Here is a 21,402-nt window from a genome sequence, read left to right as displayed (position 1 = left end):
TGTCTGTGACGTGACAGCCAGAGCTGCTGCATGATTCATGGAGCATCATGATGGTGATGGGAGTTTTGAAGGATTAGGGGGAAATTGATGTTCGGTAAGGTGCTGCTGGCCACAAAAGAACACCTTGGCCACAGAACCTGCTTTCTTTGGTTCCAGCCACCTCAGCGTGCACACTGTGCCAGCCTCAATCACAGTGCATTTGCTAAATGTGCATTTGAAATCAGAGACTTGCTTCTGCTTGATTTAGATACATGTTCCCTTTGGTTTCCTTATCTAATTTTGATGGATGAGTTAAAAGAAGTGCTTTGGTTATAGCTCAGGAAGAGCTTCCTTTCTTCCTGCGTGGGGCTCTCACTCTTCTCCCCTAGGAGGAAGCTCATTAGAACAGTTTCTCACAAACAATACGGTCTTGGGAGCAGGGACTATGAATTAATTTCACTTGACCCTTGATCAGCTGTTTACCTCGGATAACTCGTGCTACCTTTCTGGACCTCGGTGGCCCCAGCTTATCTGCCTGAGATAAGGAATTGATAATCTGTATCCCTCTGAGACCCATGGCCACCATTGGATCTCACAACTTCTGGTAGAAACACCATGGATTACAGACCTCTGTGTTTTGCCAGCACTGTTCTCTACGTCTGGAATGCTCTTCTTGATCTCAGCATCTTGGTCAACTTCTGTTCATTCTCCAGGACTCACAAATCTCTGCAAAGCTTTTTGGGACCCTTCCTTTCTGCCACCTTTGCTCCTGACCTGTTATCCCTTACGTACTCTGTGCATATGGCTATAGCAGCTCTTAACTTCCCTTCAAACCTGTCTATAGTCTCCACAAGGTTCCTTATAATCCAGTATTTGGAGTTCCTCCGAACATTTGATAGCAGTCTTGTGTTTCCCTGGGGGAGAGGAGTAGTTGGCAGTGGAGAAGGACATAACTCTCCTGTTATGGCTTTCAGGGACTGAGAAAGCAGTGACTCCCCACCTGCCACTTATCATCCAGCTCTTTAAATTATTCACATTGATTTCCAATCCTTACAGATTGCATGCAATCACATGAGCACAGACAGCCTAGCTACTGACTCCAGCCCTGCAAAGAAGCCTTGGTCAGTCTGTCTTGATGACAGGTTTGGCTTAGCTCATCAAATCCGCAGCAAGCGATGCCGCCTCTACTCTTTAGGGTAAGTGCATTTTATAGCAGAATACCAAAACGCTCCTGCAGGTGGCCAAGGCTATTTCAGTAACACAAAGTTATGAACGTAACAATGTGTAACAGGTGCTATACTTTGCCTCCTACACTTTGTTTCAGACTCATGTGTCAGTTAGGTAACTGTGGGCACTTGCGGGTCACCAGAAGCCGCCAGGCCATTTTCTCTCCCATTCTGCTGGGAGTGAATTGGCAACTTCAGATTTCAGTATGACGATAATCCTCTTGGCGAAGCCCGTGGTCGCCAGCTAGAATTACAGCATCCTTACTATGAAGAGAGAGAATATTAAGAATTAAGGGGGGGGGGGGAGAAGAACAGCAAGCATATTAGAAATTTTTTACACATTTATGAGGAGTGACCCAAGATGAATGGCCACTGTTGGATTTTTATGGTTTGTGCCAATGGTAAATCTATGTGTACATTTACATTAAAAAGAAAGAAAAGGGAATTCTTGTGAAATCACTGTGATTTTGTTGAAACTGTAGGAAATAATATTCAGTTATTCAGGCTGAAAATGACCTAAGTGTACAAATGGATTTAGAGGGATTTTTGTAAAAGGGCGAATATAAAATAATGAGACTATTTCATGAAATATATTAGGACTTGCATCCAGTTCTGAACTTATAAAAATGTGTCTCAAAAAAAGGGGGGGCAGGAAAGAGTTGTTTTTATTGGGAACACCCTATTCCGTAGACTCTTTGTGGAAGCTGTGTGGTTAGGTTCTCCGACAAGGTCCCCAAGGTCCATTACAAAAGCACTGGGGACCCTAACAGGTGTCCTATGCCTGTTTCTCACTAATCGCTTTCATCATCTCGATGATTCACATTCAGGCACATGAGTGACAACTGCTAACCCAAATCCTAGATGATAAGGGTTGGGGGCAGACGTTTGGGTCTGTGCCCAGAGGATCACCATCAACATCAGACTTTATCAAACAAGAATTCTTAGTTGTAGTCACTGTGGACTTTTTGTAAAAATGAACGGTTCAAGTAAGAGTCTCAGGATAATGGAAATGTGTATCAGTGGAGCTTGGGACTCAGTAGGCACTCGATATATATTTGCTACATAAATGATTGCTCTAGGTAAGGAGAGCAGGGAGAGTCGCTGGTTATGCTGTGATTTAAACCGGGAGGCTGAGGCTTAGGAAATTAGTTGCTCAGCCACTTGATTAGAACAGAGGGGAGCCCACCAACTATGCTTCAAGATTGTAGAAAGGATGGGAAGTTTTGACAGTAGAGTTTATTTTCTATCATATTAAAAATGCATGAAAGTAGGTCATAAAAGTAATTGCAGAGTACCACATGCAAATTGGAGATCTCAGCTTGGTCCTGTTTTCTTGCTCTGAACTGCCTTTATAGTTTACTTATTATTTTACACCCTGGAATAATTTTATTTAAAGCCTATCACTGAGTAAAATGAAACTAGGAAAGCTGTTGCCGGGGGGTGGGGGGGGGAATTTTTAAAATTCCTTTTTGCTTTCCTTGTACTTCAGAGCCATTAGATAATTTTGTTGTTGTAAGATTTCAGATTACTTCCTGTAAAAAGGTGGTTTCTTATTTTCATCTAAATGTTCACTATTCAAACTCAACGTTGTGAAGAGCAGATAAGAACAATTGAATTCCACTGGGAACAGACGTGAATAGATTATAAGGGCCAACATTTGATTCAAAACCTAAAAATGCTTAATTGAAAACGGGGAACTAAAAATATTTCTGATGGGTAAAAAAAAAAAAAAAAAAAGAAAAGAAAAGATGTTTTGGATTGTGGTTGCACACGTTGATTGCACTGTTATTCAGGACTGAGGATCAGGACAAGCATACCCCCTTCTCAGGTGAATTGCTTGCCTGGGGGCAGGTAAATAGCCAGCTGACATCTCAATTAATAATGAGAGAAGAAAGAGACTCAGCCCAGAAGTGGCAGTCCTAAAAGGAGGCACAAGAACAGGGAATGTGGGTCATGGATGGTCAGCATTCGAGAGTAGTGGGGTAGTTGAGAGATGGGCAGGGAGGGCAGGTGGCAGGTGGGTCATGGGGTCCCTACACCAGGCAGTAAGTGCTCGAAGCCCCAGGGCTTTGGCAGCAGCAAGACTATGCCACTTCTGTGCCCAGTCATTCCCAGGTCAACCAAGGATGATTGATAAAGCCATAGCTTGGGGTGTCCTTCCTAGAGAGGAAGAAAGGAGTCGGAGGACAGATGGACCAGGAGACAAAGGCTGAATGTCCTGCCTTCTGATCTGTTCCCTACCTTTCCTCCACCCCAGGAACTGAAGCAGGAGTCACTTCCACCTTATTTCAGAGTCTGGAATGTCTTTACTAGGAGTCAAAGCTCTTTATTCCACGGTTAATGTAAAAGCATTTTTTCCGGGAGAGTGTACTCTATGTGAAGTTCAGTTGAAAATTAAAATCAGATCCTTTTCAACCTTGAAATGGGGTAGAATAGACCAATTAAGATAGGGGAAGTTGCTGTACAGGAAGGTTATGTTACAGAGGAAGGGGAAGAGAAGAGGAAGGAGAGGTTGTGTGCTTAGGTGATAATATCATGTACTTGACCTCTTCAGCGTGCGGTGGTGGCTGCTCTGTAAGTCTTCTCCTCTGTGACTTGGAGGGGGTGGGTTGGGGAGGGTGGTAGCTAACACGAATCGGGAAATATCCCCGATTTTATCCTTCCTTTCAAAGATTGTTTTTTCAGAGGTGGGAGTGAGAGTGGAAAAGAAAACTTGAGAAGAGACAATACATAGGTAGTAAATCTTCTTCACCTCTTTTTTTTAGTTCTCTGGCTGGTGGTACCATTTGGTTTCAAGACATAAATTCTCAGCATAAGACAGAAGAACATTTGATAAATGACACATGGTTAGGCAACAACTAGTATCTTACACAGAAAAGCTGGGACTTCCAGGTGCCAAACATTTTCAACTTGTAATAGTTTAACACAGCAGGTGCTCATAGTATACATGAATGAGGAATCAGAAAATCATGGACCCAAGGATCCTTTTTAAATAAATTTTTTTTCCTAATCACCACTCCCCCATGAAATTTTAATGCCAGAGATAAACTGTATATCTTTTTATGTAACATATGCATGTGTGCTTTATATGTAAAAAGAGGAAGTATTGTTGACTCCCAAGAATGGATTTTTGCCCCATTAGGGGTGATATCATTCCTGTTGATAATATATGTTTTGGACAAAATCTTGGCATTTCACGCAATGTTATTTAATAAAAATTAATAATTTATAACATATTTTTTATCTACTATTTAGTGTCATTTATGCTTTGAAAAACCCAGAACAGACCATGAAACTCCTGGGAAACACGATTGTCTTACTTCTTCCAACCCTGATGCCTTCAACGGTCACAGTTAGAAACCTTTCCTGTATCTGGTTTTATTTATTTTTAGCAGCTTTGTTGAGCTATAATTCACATACCGTACAATTCACTCTTGTAAGGCATACAATTCAATGGGTTTTTTTTTGTTGCTACAGTCAAATTTAGAACATTTTCATGACCCCAAAGAGAAAGCCCTACACCCAGTAGCAGTCATTTGCAAATTCAACACGTTTCCTGCTTTTCACCCCCTCCTCGTAGGCAACCACTAGTCTACTTTCTCTCTATGAATTTGCCTATTGTGGACATTTCATGTAAATGGAAGCACACAACATGTGGCCTTTTGTAACTGGCTTTTTTTCACTTAGCATAATGGTTTCAAGGTTCATCCATGTTGTAATATGTATCAGTACCTCATATCTTTTTACGGCTGAATAATATTCCATTGTATGGCTACACCTCATTTTATTTGCTCATCAGTTGATAGACATTTAGGTTGTTTCCACTTTTTGGCTACTGGGAATAATCGTGCAATGAATATGCACATGCAGGTTTTTCGGTAGACATTAGTTTTCGCTTCTCTTGGGAATATACCACTTCATATTCCCACCAGCAATGTATGAGGGTTCTCATTTCTCCACATTGTTGCCAACATTTGCAATTATTGGTCTTTTTGATTGTAGCTACCCTAGTGGATGTGAAGAGGTGTCTCACTGTGATTTTAATTTGTTTCTCCATGTTGGTGAATGATCATGAGCATCTCTTCATGTGTTTGCGCTAGGACGTTTTGATTCCTGGGGAACATAAAGGACGCTTACCTTAATACTCTTGGGAATATTTTTAAAAGAATAACCAAGACCTGAAACAGTACCACATCTATGCCTTCTGCCCTTCAGTAGCATTAAAGGGCATGCAGTTGCTAGCACTGTAGCTGGTCCAAAGGACACCTTTATATGACTTGGGAAGAGGCACCCCCTCAAGAACCCCTACCCCACCTGCTAGAAAATCATCATTATGGTGACTATGATGTGAATGGTACCGTCTAGAATTGTTGGGTGCACAACTCACACAACCACACTGAGGAATCTTGATTGTTGCTCTCTGAGCATCAGAAGAGGGGGGTCAAGATGGTTACTGTTATTCTGTGACCTGTGGAAATTTAGTCCTATAATTCTCCCTGTTCCTATTTCTTCAACAAATCTCTCAGATTTGATGCCCTTTCTGTGCTGAAGAGCTTGTCTCCATCTCAAACCCTGGGCTTAACATATGCAGAATAATATTCATAAGCATTAGTTATATAATTTTCTCTCTCCCCCGTGTAGAGATAGGTTATAGTCTTCATGAATGCTTATACATTTGAATACACCTATTAACTGCTTACCTATTTCAGAAATGGGTTGTAGCAGGAATTTCCAGTTGTCCTCCGATATCCATTCTTTCCTGTCTCCTTTGGTAACAGAACTCCTGAGTTTAGCAGGGCACCTGGCCACCTTGCTGAAGACTGCATACCCTAGCCTTCCTTGAAGCTGCAAGTGGCCGTATGACTAGCTTTGAGCAATGAGATATGAGCACATGTGATGTGTGCAACTTCTCAGCCATACCCTAAGAGGAAAGGACATGACCTTCATTCCCCTTTTACTTCTCCTGATGGCTGGAAGGCAGACGTGGTGGCAGGGAATGGAACAACTGTCTTAGATCATGAGATAGAAGCCTCTGATCTACATGTCTTGCTTCATGGAATACACATTAAGTAGAACATTCCTGTAAAGTAGGATTTTCTACAGTGAATTCTCTTTCTAGATAAATAAGAGCAGCAAATGATTTCCTTACAGACTAAATACATTTTTGCTGTAAGCAATATTTTTGTTTTGGTTACTTCATAATTTTACTATATTTATTTGTTCAGAAATCTCTCTTCATTACTACTTGTGAACTTCAGATCAAGGGTTATGACTAATTTATCTGTCTGTCTCTGGTGTCTAGTATAGTGCCTTAAACATATTAAAGTGCTTTATCGGTATTTGTTTATATACATGAAGAAGACAGCGAACCATAGCCTACCCCATGTCATGCTAGTTACTGTGTACTATGTATTCTAGGAATTCCAGACCCTATAATTTTCTAGTTTTCTCTCACTTGGAGCAGCATTTTATAGATTTGCTGTCTCTTTACTCAGCACTTGGGATTCAGAGATAAGCAAAAATGTTATGCTGTATGTTAACCAATTGGAACTGAAATAAAAACTTGAAACGAAAAAAATAAAAGCAAGCGGGACACAGTTCTCTTCCTTATGGAGCTTTACCCTCCAGTAACTGGCGATTTCGTAGATCCCCGAGATCACAAATATTCCTTCCAGGGTTCTGTGTCCTGTGCTCATTCACAGTGAGGTGCAGTAAAAAGAGCACATTTACCTGGATTGGATTTGACTCCTGGTTTTCCTACTTTGGGCCAGGTAGCGCCACACCTATGTATATTACATTTGCCTTTCCTGTCGCTTTTTACACCTACCACAAACTTGGCTAATTTAAACTAAGCTTGAGGAAGTACCATTTTGAATAAATGGAAGTAAGAATTATAGACATTGATTAAATTAATGCAGCTTATTACTTTCCAGTATAGTACACTTGTGTATTAAGTGTATTTTATTTACTAAAAGTAATATAAGTTAACCCCAAAATTACAAATTCAGTAGTTTCATTTTATTCAGTGCCTACAAAATAGTTCCTCACTATTTGATGATTAACTTAAATATGTATGTGTGTACTTATGATATCTCTAATAAAGAACACTTGTACATATCTAGAGAATTTCTGGAAAGATACACAAAAATTACTAACTGTGATTACCTCTGGAAATTAGTGGCCAAAATTTCTAAGGGTAGAAAACTTCCTTTTTATTTTATCTATTTCCTTGAACTCTTCCTATGTGTCTTTGTTATTTTTTCATTACAAAATTTTTTGTTTAAATTGAAAACATCAATATGTAATAAAGTGCCTTACTAAAAAAGTTAGTTACAGAACTGTATGTGGTTAATTTAATCCCTAAAAGTTTTTGAAGTCTTAATTAAAATACATGTTTTAGAGTAGAGAATGTTTCCTTGAAAATAATATTTTGAAAATTCACTTAGAAAGAAATTATTCAAATTTCTCTACTCTAGAAAGTTTACATATAAATTGTATTTAATGAGTACTTTGTTGACATAGTGTTCTCCTAGTAAAGCTACAGTATTGCCATTTTCCATTGGATGACCCATAGTAACACTGGTTTGCTCATCTCAGTTTCAACATATTCAGTTAAGTGAAAAATCTCTTGGGGCAGGTGAATGTGGCAACATTCTGATAGATATAGAAAGAAATCTGTCTACTAAAAAAAATGCTTTGTAGTTTTTGCTCAACTCTTGGATTTATATTTCATGGCAGGTTTATATGTTAGCTGTTGCTGTGTAACAAATCACTCTAAAATTCAGTAGCTTAAAACCATTATTTATTCTTGCTTATGTGTCTACAAATCAGCGGGCTTCCATTGACGGAGGCTGGGCTCAGCTGGGAGACTTTACTTCAAGGTGTGGTGGCTAAGGGAAGTGCTGCTTTTCATAGAAATTTGGCAACTTCGCTGGGGTACCACTGCCTCTCATGTTTCTTATTTTCCTGAGCCTGGCAAGTTATCTAGGGTATGTTTTCATCATGAGGGTGGTATGAGGATGTCCACGAGAGTGGACAGAAGTACTTAAAACCTCGGCTTGGGACTGGCATACTGTCACTTCCTTCCACAAAGTAAATCACCTAATCAAGCCAGAAAATCAAGGGGCAAGAAAGGACGCTCTGCTCATGATGAGCACAGCATGGCAGTAGTGTGGATGAAGGGGGACAGAATTAGAGCCAGTCATTCAGTCAGTCTGCCGTCTGAGTTGAGTAGGTTCAGTGGGACGTAAAAATTAGGAAACAGAATCTCTCAGGTAAAAGGAGTGATATAGTTTTGAAGGGTGCTACATCTTCTAGCCACAAGGGGAGAGAGAATTGTAGCTGAGAAACAGCAGAGGGTTGACATGCCATGCGTCCAGTGAGGGCAAAAGCAGTGTAGTAGGAGTGAAGGGAAAGAACAAGGCAAATAAGAGTCGTAAGAAAGTCTAGGTGGAGGGAGGATCTCTGTACTGAAGGCTTATTTTAATTGCCTAATGCCAGGTAAATAATTGTTAGCCAATGAGCTTGTACATGTCCAAATTATGAAATGTCTGCGATACTGGAGTCTAAGAGAATGAAGCATTTCTGCACTGGGTTCAGGTTTGGCCAATGTCTTATAGATACCCTTTGAGATTTTGGTATCTTAAACCATATCTAATTATAGTATTTTGAGCAAAGAAGCCATAAGCACCATTAAAAAAATTGTCTTTCATTTAATTTCATGTTTTTCATCCAAGCTGATGCTTTAATCAAAGTGATGAATATTACTCCACCAAATAAGGAATATGTCTGAGTAAATTAAAAATGTGTAAGTATATGAATGTTTCACATGACGTGCTACAAAGTGGATACTTAAGTACAATTCATAATTTCTTCCTCCTGTTGATGTGAATTTAGGTGAGGTGTCTCTTCTACTTCTTGAGTACTGGATCCAGTAGAACCGCACATATTTGCCTCTTCTTTAGCTGCACTATTTTAAAATGCATTTCCACTTCTAAGACAACAGATATTGTCTTTAAGTCAGGCTGCATGCATCATGGCCATTAGAATGGAGACAAATTACCTCATTAGTACACTGCACCTCTCCCTAAGGGAACTGATCCTGGAGCTTCTATTTTTGATGTATTCTGAGAAAAGCTCTTAAGATTACTGGATAGACTTGTTTCATTGCTACTATGGTTTACATCTTAAAAAAATTAATTTGCTATGTCTCTACACGTTTGAACATGTGATTCTCTGGTCTGCATTTAGCAGATAATTTCTCTGCTTGCTTTTTATCCAGAAGCTTTTAGCTATAATGCTTTTTGTGATGGAAGCAGGTTTATTGAAGGTGTACAGTTAGCCATGTGTTAAAACAGGAGAAAGCTTGATATGAATAAGAAAATTGTCCTTAGAATTGTCATTTTATCAATCTAGCACTTTTGCTTCATTATATTTGTGTTGTTACTGATTTCCACGCTCTTTCTTTATAGGCTGGGGAATGATGATACCCAATTTGAGGTTAGCATGGCCAACAATGGATGTGAAGTACATCGTTTTGATCCTAGTGTTAAATCAGCTCATATTCTGGAGAGTCCGCGCCTTTGGCATCACCGCTTGTCCATTGACTGGCGGGACCCCCATCCAGCTGTTGCTGCCCCCAAACTGCACAGCAACACCAGGAAACTGGGAACCATTTTGAATGAATTTGGGCATCACAAGGTGAGATTTTTTTCATTTGATTTTATAATTAAGTAAAGTGAACAAACGCGTAAACTTTAAAAAATGCAAACCGGGGCGCCTGGGTGGCTCAGTCGGTTAAGCATCCGACTTCGGCTCAGGTCATGATCTCGCGGTCCGTGGGTTCAAGCCCTGCCTCGGGCTCTGTGCTGACCGCTCAGAGCCTGGAGCCTGTTTCGGATTCTGTGTCTCCCTCTTTCTCTGACCCTCCCCTGTTCATGCTTTCTCTCTGTCTCAAAAATAAATAAATGTTAAAAAAAAAAATTAAAAAAAAAATAAATTAAAAAAAAATGCAAACCAAGAATTGGATAGTTGAGGATCCAGTTTCAGTTTTACTGATGTTCACCCACCATTATTTATAGCATCAGCTCTGTAGACATGAAGTTTTGGCAAGGACAGAGATCTTAAGTTGATTTGTAGATTGTAGTCGCTGTTGAGTAGTGCTAGGGTTTTGGCCAAGACTGGGCAAGGAGCTAAGAAACCTACTTCTGGCGTAGGTTCAAGAGTCCCATTTTCATTTGGCAATTGATTTAAAGTGTTCAGACAGAGCAAACTACTTATGTCGGCCTCAAATACAAAAAGTAATCAGAGCCAGGTTTTTGTTTGATAAGAGATTGCTCATGTATCATGTTTCTCACTGTTTTAACAACTATTTTGGGTTTCTAGGCTCTTAAAGGCCAGAAAAAAAATGTATATCTTTGATTAAAATGAACTTTGTAAAATTGAATGGACATTATGTGTGTTGCAACTGATATAATTGTGTCAAAAGTATATCAAATCCCTACAAGTATTTTATTGTGAACGGATAGCAAGAGGAAACTCAATCTTTGAACTGTGTTCCTGGAAAGAGATTTTTTAGTGTAGACCTGAGCCAATTGCATTCTGTAGGCAAATACTAGATAATTCTCCTGAGTGTGCTTGGCTTGCGTTTGTTTGCTAACCTGCCTGGGCTCGGCCTACTTTGCCTTCACGTTCTCAGCCAGAGATGGCATGTGATTTGGAACATGCCAACATGGGTGCCTCTGAAAACCAATGTACATGGAACTTAATTTTAAACCTGAGTTGGCTCCTTGATCTTTAACAAAAGGGCTTTTCCTCTGCGTTGTTCTTTTTCTTCTCCGCTCCCTCTTGCTCCACTTCCTCCTCCTCCTTCTTAAAACACACACACACACACACACACACACACACACAACTTCCCTTTAATTGGACAGCTGGAGCTTCTTCAAGAACGATTTCAAAGAATTTGCTGCTCTTTTGACATGTGATTAACTGTTGGTTTGTATTTTGCTCTGCCATTGACGGTCACTAGCATTTAATAATTAGGAGCCTAAATGAAACATATATAGGAGTTGGGGGGAGCGGGTACAAATCTCTAAACAGAAACTGATGTGAGAGCATTTTTCAGCACTTTATTTTCTTTTTGCTACCTGTTACCTTCAAAGACCTGTTTTTTGGCAGCTGAAAATTACAGGCTTGAATCTCTAATGTGTCAGCTCTCAGATATTCAAAGAGCTAACTACAGATTCTTTGTGTTCATTTGGGACTCTTGTTGCTCTACCATGGTGTTCTGTGCACCTTGGCCCTGTCTACCCTCACTCTTTAAAGACTGAATAGAGACTGCTTTTTTTCGCTAATATAGTAGCAAACGATTTGGTAAATGTGAGGATAAAATAGGGCTTTGAAAAATGACATGTGGATATAATTTATCTAAGCCACGTTTCCTATGAAAAGTGTGTTTTCAGATAACCAGGTATGCAATACCCAAATTGTGTTTGTTTAACTGCCTAGGAGCTGCAGTGGGCAAACCTTTAGGCTGCTGATGAAGCATACAGTCTTTTACACTGCTCCTAAGACAGTGGAAATATATATAGTGGTACCTAAAAAGGATAAATGTTCCAAAGGATTTTTTATATTCCTAAATCTACTTATTTTTTTTTAAAAATTAACATTAAAGCATTATTAAATGAAAAATATTCCGATAAGTACTTATTTAAAAACATTAAAAAAATTAATTTTTTTTTATTTTTGAGAGAGCGAGAGAGACAGAGTCTGAGCTGGGGAGGGGGGTGGGAGAGAGGGAGACACAGAATCGGAAGCAGGCTCCAGGCTCTGAGCTGTCAGCACAGAGCCAGACGCAGGGCTCAAACTCACGCACTGCGAGATCATGACCTGAGCCGAAGTCGGATTCTCAACTGGCTGAGCCACCCAGCCACCCCTATTTAAAACATTTTAAAACCTAAAAATGGTTAAGATGGTAAGTTTTATGTTATGTTATGTGTATTTTGCCACAATAAAAAATTTGGGGAAAAAAAAACCCATGAAAGTGATCTGGCTCAGAATTGCCAGGTATATATTTGCTGCTTTAAAAATTCCTTATTGAGGAATTGAAAAGATACTGATACACTTTCATAGGTGTGTGTGTGTGTGTGTGTGTGTGTGTGTGTGTGTGTGTGTGTATTTGAATGCTTTAAAACAAAGCAAGAAAAATGAAACCCACTGGTGACTGATTGCTTCCATTAGAAACATGCCTCTAAAAGCTATGCGGTGCCAGATAAAAGGAAACTGCATTTCTGGCCTGCAGCAAGCAAAGTCTGTTTTCATTTTTCTGCATGTGTACAGACACTGGTCAATAGGATGTGGCTCTGGCAGGAAAGCAAATAGAAAACACACACACACACACACACACACACACTAAAATATGTGCATGAGCCTTGCCTTCTTCAGTCATTTTTTTCTGCAAGTTATTTTAGAAACCAGAGGGTTTTTGGTTGTTTTGTTTTCACTTCACGATGCTAAACTATTTTACGTAGTTTGGCGATGTTCTCCATGTTAAGCTGTGATTTTTCTTCTTCTCTTTATCCATACCTAGACTCCAGCCCCTCAGGCAAAAAGGAAAGGCAATCCCCTGACATGGTGACAGAAAGATGCATGTGGCTTTTGTAGTGCTTTTAAAACCCTTTGGTAATTTTAATTTCAAACTATAAATCAAAGCCCTTTTGAAGCATCAGGTGAGAGCAGCAGCAGCAGCAAAACCATGTGAACCATAAGCCATAATAGCACCTGGATCCAGTATTATTAGCGATGAACTGTTTTCTCCTTGCTGATGTACTTGTTGCTGTAACTATGCATAAGAATTTTTCCAGGATGGGACTAGAAATATCGAATCTGAAATTTCTGCTCATATTGATTGTAACGTGTGCTTTTTTCCTAAAGTCTCTATGACACAGAGCATGCTAAATGATCCAGGCTGATGAAAGAGAAGTTACTACTTTCAGTCTTAGCCATGCTGATGATAATATGAATAACAGGACTGCCTTAGACTTTGACTCTGGAAGCTCAGTAATTTACATTTGAAGCGCTGGTTCTCGTGGTGGTGATTTTTGGCAATGGGCAAGTCGTTTAACCACTCTGGTGCTCATTTTGATCGCGAGTGTAATAGGGACAATGACAGTACCTGGATGGATTGTTTTCGAGAAGTACATCAGAGAAGACAGTACAATTGAAAAATGATGATTTAAATTCAAAGGATTTTTTAAAACAATTTCAGTAAGTTTTTACAAAACTCTATAGAAAACATTTCTGTTTTCTTTCTTTCTTTGTTTTCAGGGAAAATATATCAGATTTCCCTGGAAGTTGCTAACTGCACCTAATTCCACTCCAGAGTTTTTAATGAAAGCTCTGTGTGACACTGAAGGGCAATTGGTTCTTCAGACGTGGTGGTAGAGAACTGTTTCTGTCTACTGCCCTGGGGCGCTGAACAGCTTTGCTGGCGATTGTGTAGAAAGAAAACACTGTACTGTAGATAAATTAAATAAGCTGCTGAGAATTAATACAGAGCAGAAGTGGAGCATGGGGCCTTGGGCTGCGGGTCAGAGGGACCGGGTGGAGCTGACCGATGCCTGCTCAGTGCGGGTGCGGGCGCGGGCTTGGGTCCTCCCCTGGTGGGTGGGGCCGCTGTCTTGGGCTGAGTGGCCGCAGGTACCCTCACTGGAGGGGGCGGGGCCTGCTTCCCGGCCCTCCACCCCCTACCCCTCCGGCTCCCCAGGGATCAAGAGAAGTCAGCTCTGTTGTGTGATCCCCGCTGTGCTGGGGCGAACCTGGACTTTGAAATTGAACTACAGAAAGATTCCCTTTTCTTTTGCTTATCGAATCGGCAAATATAAACAAGATGTTGATACTGGCCTAGAGTGGAATGCGTCTTGGGAATAATACTACTGCTTTGCTGCTGGCAATGGAAGACGATAGATTCAGGAAGAAGATTCGGCTCCACGTGTATATCATGTCACTTTTCATTCCCAGAAATTTTCTTTACCTGAAATTCTATTTTGTCTGCTATTAGTTCTGCCGTGCCAGTTTTTTGTTTTGTTTTCTTTTTTGATAAATATTTATGTGAAATGTCATTCCACATTCCTGTCTTTTCGATACAGTTTTAGTTTATGTCCTTTGTGTTCTCTCTCTCTCTCTCTCTCTTATAATTTTCTCCTTTTGGTTTGTGTTTGGCGTGGGGGAGGGGTGCATCTTCCCTTTAGGGAAGAAAGAAGGAGGCACGTCAGCTTTCTTAGAATTATCTGGAGAAATAATATCCGTGGAACTCACTAGTAAACTGGCTTAGTTATGTTTTCTGAAGCATACTAAAAATACCTAACAAACAAAAGAGTTTGAAGTACTTATTTGTACTGACCCAAATCCTATTCCATGCCATTCTCGCTCATATTTACTGTGTATGTGAATCATCTGGGGATCTAACTAAAATGCAGATGTTAATTCCTAATTCTGGGGTGGGACCCAAGATTCTGCACTCCTAGCAAGCTACCTGGCCCTGCTGAGGCTGCTGGTTGGGGACCATACAGTGACTAGCAAGGCCTGTTGGCAGAGGATATTTACTAGCGGTTGATTTCCCCCCTGGAAGCCCAGCCCTGAGCCACTTTGTGTTCTGATGCCCTCCACTCTCAGCCCGAGTCTCTGCCAAGGGTGGCATGAGGCACAGATGCTGTGCTGTGCTCCAGATCATTTTCCCGTTCCCATGCCAGCCTATGCACCACATTTCTGTATTGGACTTGCTGTTTTCTTGGAACAAATTTGTTTTTCGCAGGAGGGAAGCTCTTCTGTAAAAATGTCTCATTGGGTGCCTGGGTGGCTCAGTCTGGTGAGCTTCTAACTCTTGATTTTGGCACAGGTCACGATCTTGGAGCTCCTGGGATGGAGCCCTTCGTCAGGCTCTGTGCTTGGGATTCCCTCTCTCTCGCTCTCTGCCCCTCCCCCATTCTCTTTCTCTCTCTCTCTCTCTCTCTCTCTCTCTCTCTCTCTCTCTCTCTCTCAAAATAAACATTAAAAAAAAAAAGTCTCCTAGTGGTCTCCCACACCAGTTCAAGGCCCAGACATGCCCGAGTTCTAGATGACTAATGGTTAAGCCTCCAGCTGGACCCCTGCATCTCAGATGTGTGTTCCTAACTAAGCAGTATATGGCTTAAGAGTGGGACTCATGTGGGATCCCATTCCAACCATCTAGTGAAGTGCTCAGGAAATACATGATACTTGATCTGACTTTCTACCTAGTACCATCCTAAATAAGATGCAGAGTATCAAAGTTTGAATGCTTTATCTTTTCACACAGCCTACTGCAGAATTAATAAGCAGCAGTTAGAGCATCCAGAGGCCTTAGCCACCGATGTTTCAGAAGAACATTTGGGTGGGAAATGCCATGGAAACAAGATATACTATGGTAAAGGTAGAAGTCCAGGTGATTCTTTTAGGGCCTGGTGCAATCTTCTGTTTAGACTTGTTGATACTCCTTTTTCAAAGAGAGGTGTGTATCTTTCTGTGTATTCGAAGGCAACTTCGTCTTGCAGAATTGCTATTTAATCATGACAAGGCTATGTGTCTGTGAAATAAGCCAGTAGCAATTTAGGAGTAATGAGTCAGTTACATTCCTGAATTGCAATTTGAAATGCAGACACATCTTTCTGTCTCCATCAACCTGTAGTGGTCCCAAAGGATGAGCCATCGTGAGAACGTGGGTTGAGAACTTCTGCACTCAATATGCAGGAAATGAGTGTCGGCTTTTTACCCTTTTCACTCATCTATAATGGTGAGATTTGCTGTGAGGCAAATTTCCGGGCCCTTAGTGATTTTCAAACCATTCAGTATTTAGCTAGCATATAGATTATAAAGCCTGTTTTGAAGAATGAGCTAGGTACATGTGGATTTACCCCTGGTTTGTTTTTTCTTTGATGTGTTTTCCTTGGGCAGAAGCCATGACTGGCAAGGTTGCGTGTGAACCGTGCTCTGGAATCCAGAGACCCACTCCCACCTGTACAACTGAGTGGTTCTCAGATCTCAGTGTTAGAATTGGGAACACTGGAAAACAAACCAAAAATAACAGCACAAGCAGAGAATCTGATCACCCAGGGACCTTGATTAAACTGTCGAACCCAGAGCCAACCTTAGAGATTCTCAGCTGGTATGGCATGGAGCCAGAGAACCTGCATTTTTGGCAGGGGGGGGGGTGTTAAATCAGGTGGTTTATTAAAGTTAATGCTACACCTGGTTTAGTTCTTAAAACTGTGGTTTACCAACATGGCTTGCATCATAGTTCTGTTGGATAGGGCTGGTCTAGAATTCTAGCTCCAGCTCTGCTTCTAAGGAAGCTTCTCCTAAGGAAGCTACTCCTGAGTAGGAGAGACGCAGGGTCACATGGAGTTCAGTGGGTTACTTGACTGCCGGGGTCTTTGCAGAGTTTCCTTGTCTTGTCTGGCCTTTTGAGATTCATCCATGTTGTGGATGTCAGTATTTTTATTCCTTTTATTGCCAAGCAGTGTTCGAGAACCTGCATTTTTAACCAACCCCCACCTAACTCTGACCCAGGTAATATGGAGATCACCCTGTGAGGAGTGTCAATGTGTAGAGAGGACTTCAGTGGCTGAGCCTTCCATTTGCAGATCCCCCTTCCCCTGCTGCATATAAAAGGACTAGTATCCAAAATCTATAAAGAACTCGCCCAACTCCACACTTGAAAAACAAATAACCCAGTGAAGAAATGGGCAGAAGACATAAATACTTTTCCAAAGAAGACATCCAGATGGCCAACAGACACATGAAACGATGCTCAATGTCATTTATCATCAGGGAAATACAAATCAAAGCCACACTGAGATACCACCTCACACCGGTCAGAGTGGCTAAAATAAACAAATCAGGAAACTATAGATGCTGGCGAGGATGTGAAGAAATGGGAACCCTCTTGCACTGTTGGTGGGACTGCAAACTGGTGCAGCCACTCTGGAAAACACTGTGGAGATTCCTCAAAAAATTAAAAATAGAACTACCCTATGACCCAGCAGTAGCACTGCTAGGAATTTACCCAAGGGATACAGGAATGCTGATACATAGGGGCACTTGTACCCCAATGTTTATAGCAGGACTCTCAACAATAGCCAAATTACGGAAAGAGCCTAAATGTCCATCAACTGATGGATGGATAAAGAAGATATGGTTTTTATATACAATGGAATACTACTTGGCAATGAGAAAGAATGAAATCTTGCCATTTGCAGCAACGTGGATGGAACTGGAAGGTATTATGCTAAGTGAAATAAGTCAGAGAAAGACAGGTATCATGTATTTTCACTCATATGTAGATCTTGAGAAACTTAACAGAAGACCATGGGGGAAGGGAAGGGGAAAAAAATAGTTACAAACAGAGAGGGAAGGACAGGCAAACCATAAGAGACTCTTAAATACAGAGAACAAACAGGGTTGATAGGGGGTGGGAGAGAGGGGAAAGTGGGTGATGGGCAGTGAGGAGAGCACTTGTTGGGATGAGCACTGGGTATTGTATGGAAGCCAATTTGACAATAAATTATATTAAAAGAAAAAAAGAAGAAGCAGCAGGAGGTTGAGTGCCTGTAAGCTTCTATGGCCTCCTTCTCTGTCTCTTCACCAAGTTCCTTTCTTCTTTGTGCCTCAGTTTTCCCTATTATAAGGTGTGTGATGTGACCCCTGCCATTTAGGAAGGTTGTGCAGGCAAATAAACTCATGTTGGTGAGAGAAATGAATGGAGTATTTTCATGAGCCTAGAATTGTGATTTTACATAAAACAGAGCATTTTGACTGATTGTCGCTTCTTTGAGATTTTCAAAGGGGTCCAGTATTATTACATAAAGGGGATGATTTCACACACAGAGGACATTAGGCTCCAGTGAATGGCATTTGTTTTTCTTCACTGCTGTGTCCCAGGGCGGGCGTACTTGAGAATTCTGCCATTTTGACAAAGTTTTGGGACGGAGAACCAAATGGATCCTGAGGAAGCAGAGGGGTTCTTAGCTTCAGGTGTCCACAAAGGTTTCCCTCTGTGTGACTCCCTTCCATAAAGGAGATTGTGGTTCGATAGAAGAATGTTATGTTTAGCATTGCACAGCTCGGTTTCGCCGGGTCATGACACTCTGCCAGTTATTTTATATGTGTTAAAAAGTGCTTAATGCTTTTTGGCAGTAAGAGGCCCCAGAACTTGTTATCATATTAGTGAATCCTCAGAGGGTGTGTATTCTTTAAATTTTTTTTTTAATGTTTATTTATTTTTGAGACAGAGAGACACAGCATGAGCAGGGAAGGGGCAGAGAGAGAGGGAGACACAGAATGTGAAGCAGGCTCCAGGCTCTGAGCTGTCAGCACAGAGCCTGACGCGGGGCTCGAACCCACGAACTGTGAGATCATGACCTGAGCCGAAGTCGGACGCTTAACCGACTGAGCCACCCAGGCGCCCCTTTAAATTTTTTTTTTTAACGTTTATTTATTTTTGAGACAGAGACAGAGCATGAACGGGGGAGGGTCACAGAGAGAGGGGGACACAGAATCTGAAACAGGCTCCAGGCTCTGAGCTGTCAGCACAGCCTGACGCAGGGCTCGAACCCACGAACTGTGAGATCATGACCTGAGCCGAAGTCGGACGCTTAACCGACCGAGCCACCCAGGCGCCCCTGAGGGTATGTATTCTTGAGCAAACCCTGTGAGGTCCCATCCTGGCCAGCCATTTCTGCCTGGGGAGCTCAGCCATGCCGGTTCTCTGAAGTCCGGTGCATAACCAACCCCCCATGAAAACAGGTTCCAGGTGCTTGGGGGAAAAGTGGGCATAGTTTTATGTGGAGGTAAAACTTGATTTCTTTTCCAGCCAGTGAAAATATAAGGAAAGGAAGGTTTCACTTGCCACTTTTTAGTTAAAAACATAAGGACCTTATAAAAACACTAATTTCCCAGCATGGAGTGGCATTCAACAGTTTTGCAATTAAAATGATAATGAAACATTTCTTACAAGAACTTCTCTTTAAAATCAGCACACCATTAGAAGGAATTATGTAAAGCGGCCTCTCTGTTCCAAGTTTTATTTTAAGCTTTAATTTATTCCAGATTCTGCAGGAAAAAAACCATCCATGTGACGAGCCTGCTAACAGATGTCAATTTAGTTTTATAGCACATGCCTGCACTCCAGAGTCAGAAAATGGAGATTATCCTTTTTGCCTGCTGTTTATTACACGACACCGCTTTATAACACTAAGCCCTGGAGGATAGCTGATTAATAACTTATGGGCAAGCAACTTATCATCTGCTCTCGTCTTCTGTGGTGTTGAGCGTAAGCTTTATTTCACATTACCCTTTTGGATTAAAAGAGGTGCCGGAAGGAGCAAAGGTGACAGGAAATGGATCTTTCTCTTTTGATTTCATCTAGGCCAGACAACAGATTATACTGTAGTGAAGAGAAGTAAGAGAAAAAAATAGAATTATTCAACTAGAAAGAATTAAATTTCTGGTAATTTTTTTTGTGCCTTTGGTAGATAACACAAAGTAGTTCTATATGGCAAATATTATATCAAAATCAAACATAACCACAATTCTTCCCTTCTTCATAGTCACAGGGTCCATTTCTCTATGTTCACAGGGCGTACTAATTATTGGTTGATGTTGCACCTCTGTTCATATTCCCATCTGTCTGTCCAGTCCATTCATCCGTCCATCCATTCCTCCCTTGTCATCTGTCCATTCAATAAAGACTTATTAAGCATCTTCCATATGCAAGTATGGTGCTTAAATAATGAAACTACAGGGGAAAAACTCTTTATGAAATTAGAAAAGATTTTAAAGTGTGGTAAAGTACACATAACATAAAATTTACCATCTGAACCGTTTTCAAGTGGATAGTAAGTACAGATCTTCCTCGACTTGAGATGGGGTTATGTCCTGATAAACCCTTTGTAAACTGAAACTGTCATAAGTTGAACGCGCATTTAACACACCTACTAAACATCATAGCTTAGCCTAGCCTACCTTAAGTGTGCTCAGAACACTTACATTAACCTACAGTTGGGCAAAATCACCTAACACAAAACCTATTTTATAATAAAGTACTGAATATCTCACGTAATTTATTGAATGCAGAAAGTGAAAAACAGAATCGTTGTATAGATACAGAATGGTTGTAAGCGTATGGGTTGTTGACCCTTGTGATCGCGTGGCTGACTGCGTGCTGGAGAAAGGGTCATACTACATATTGCTAGCCAGGGAAAAGATCAAAATTAAAACACGAAGTATGGTTTCTACTGAACGCGTATCGCTTTTGCACCATGGTAAACTCGAAAAGTCCTGAGTGAAACCACTGTAAAGCAGGAACCATCAGCATATTCACATTGTTGTGCATCCAATCTCTAGAACATTTTCATCTTGCAAAACTGAAAGTCTATTCCCACTAAACACTAATTCCCTCCCTCCTGCAGCCCTTGGCAACCACCACTTTATTTTCTGTTTCAATGGATTTGATAATTCTAGGTACCTCATATAAGTGAAATCATACAGTATATGGCTTTTGTGACTGGCCTATTGCACTCAGCATAATGTCCTCAAGGTTCATCCACGTTGTTGCATGTTTCAGGTTTTCCATGCTTTTTAAGTCTGAATAATATTCCCTTGCATGTGTCAGTGGACCATTGGGTTGTTTCTACCTTTTGCCTATTGTGAGTAACGCTTCTATGAGTATGGGTTTGCAAATATCTTTTCAAGACCCTGCTTTCTGTTGTTTTGGATATATACCCAGAAATGAAATTGCTGCATCCTATGGGAATCTATTTTTAATTTTTTGAGAACCTGACATACAGTTTTTCATAGCAGCTGTACCATTTAACATTCCCATAAACAAGTCTCTTCAGATTTAACATGTAGCGGGGCGCCTGGGTAGCTTAGTTGGTTAAGTGTCCGACTCTTGATCTCAGCTTGGGTCATGATCTTGCAGTTCATGAGTTCGAGCCCCACATTGGGCTCTTGGCTGATGGCATGGACCCTGCTTGGGATTCTGTCTCTCTCTCTCTCTCTCTCTCTCTCTCTCTGCCCCCCTCATGCGCTCTCTCTCTCTCTCTCTCTCTCTCTCTCTCTGAGACTCTCTCCCTCTCAAAATAAATAAATAAACTTAAAAAAAAAGATTTAACATGTAACTAAA

At 40.9% G+C, this 21,402-nt stretch overlaps 1 protein-coding gene across 2 annotated transcripts in view; it reads left to right on the top strand.

Moving 5' to 3' along the window:
* Window positions 1–21,402, top strand: part of METTL24 (methyltransferase like 24) — a 103,927-nt gene that overhangs the window by 39,126 nt on the left and 43,399 nt on the right. For both annotated transcript variants that reach the window (XM_007078789.2, XM_042986976.1), the window contains 2 exons: window positions 1,036–1,175; window positions 9,677–9,905. In XM_007078789.2, the coding sequence (XP_007078851.2) occupies window positions 1,036–1,175; window positions 9,677–9,905 (369 nt within the window). The remainder of the gene's footprint in view (window positions 1–1,035; window positions 1,176–9,676; window positions 9,906–21,402) is intronic.

The sequence above is a fragment of the Panthera tigris genome, chromosome B2, assembly GCF_018350195.1.
Source record: "Panthera tigris isolate Pti1 chromosome B2, P.tigris_Pti1_mat1.1, whole genome shotgun sequence".
Taxonomy (NCBI): domain Eukaryota; kingdom Metazoa; phylum Chordata; class Mammalia; order Carnivora; family Felidae; genus Panthera; species Panthera tigris.
Note: the sequence above shows the minus strand (reverse complement) of the source record. Positions and strands in the feature narration are given on the sequence as shown.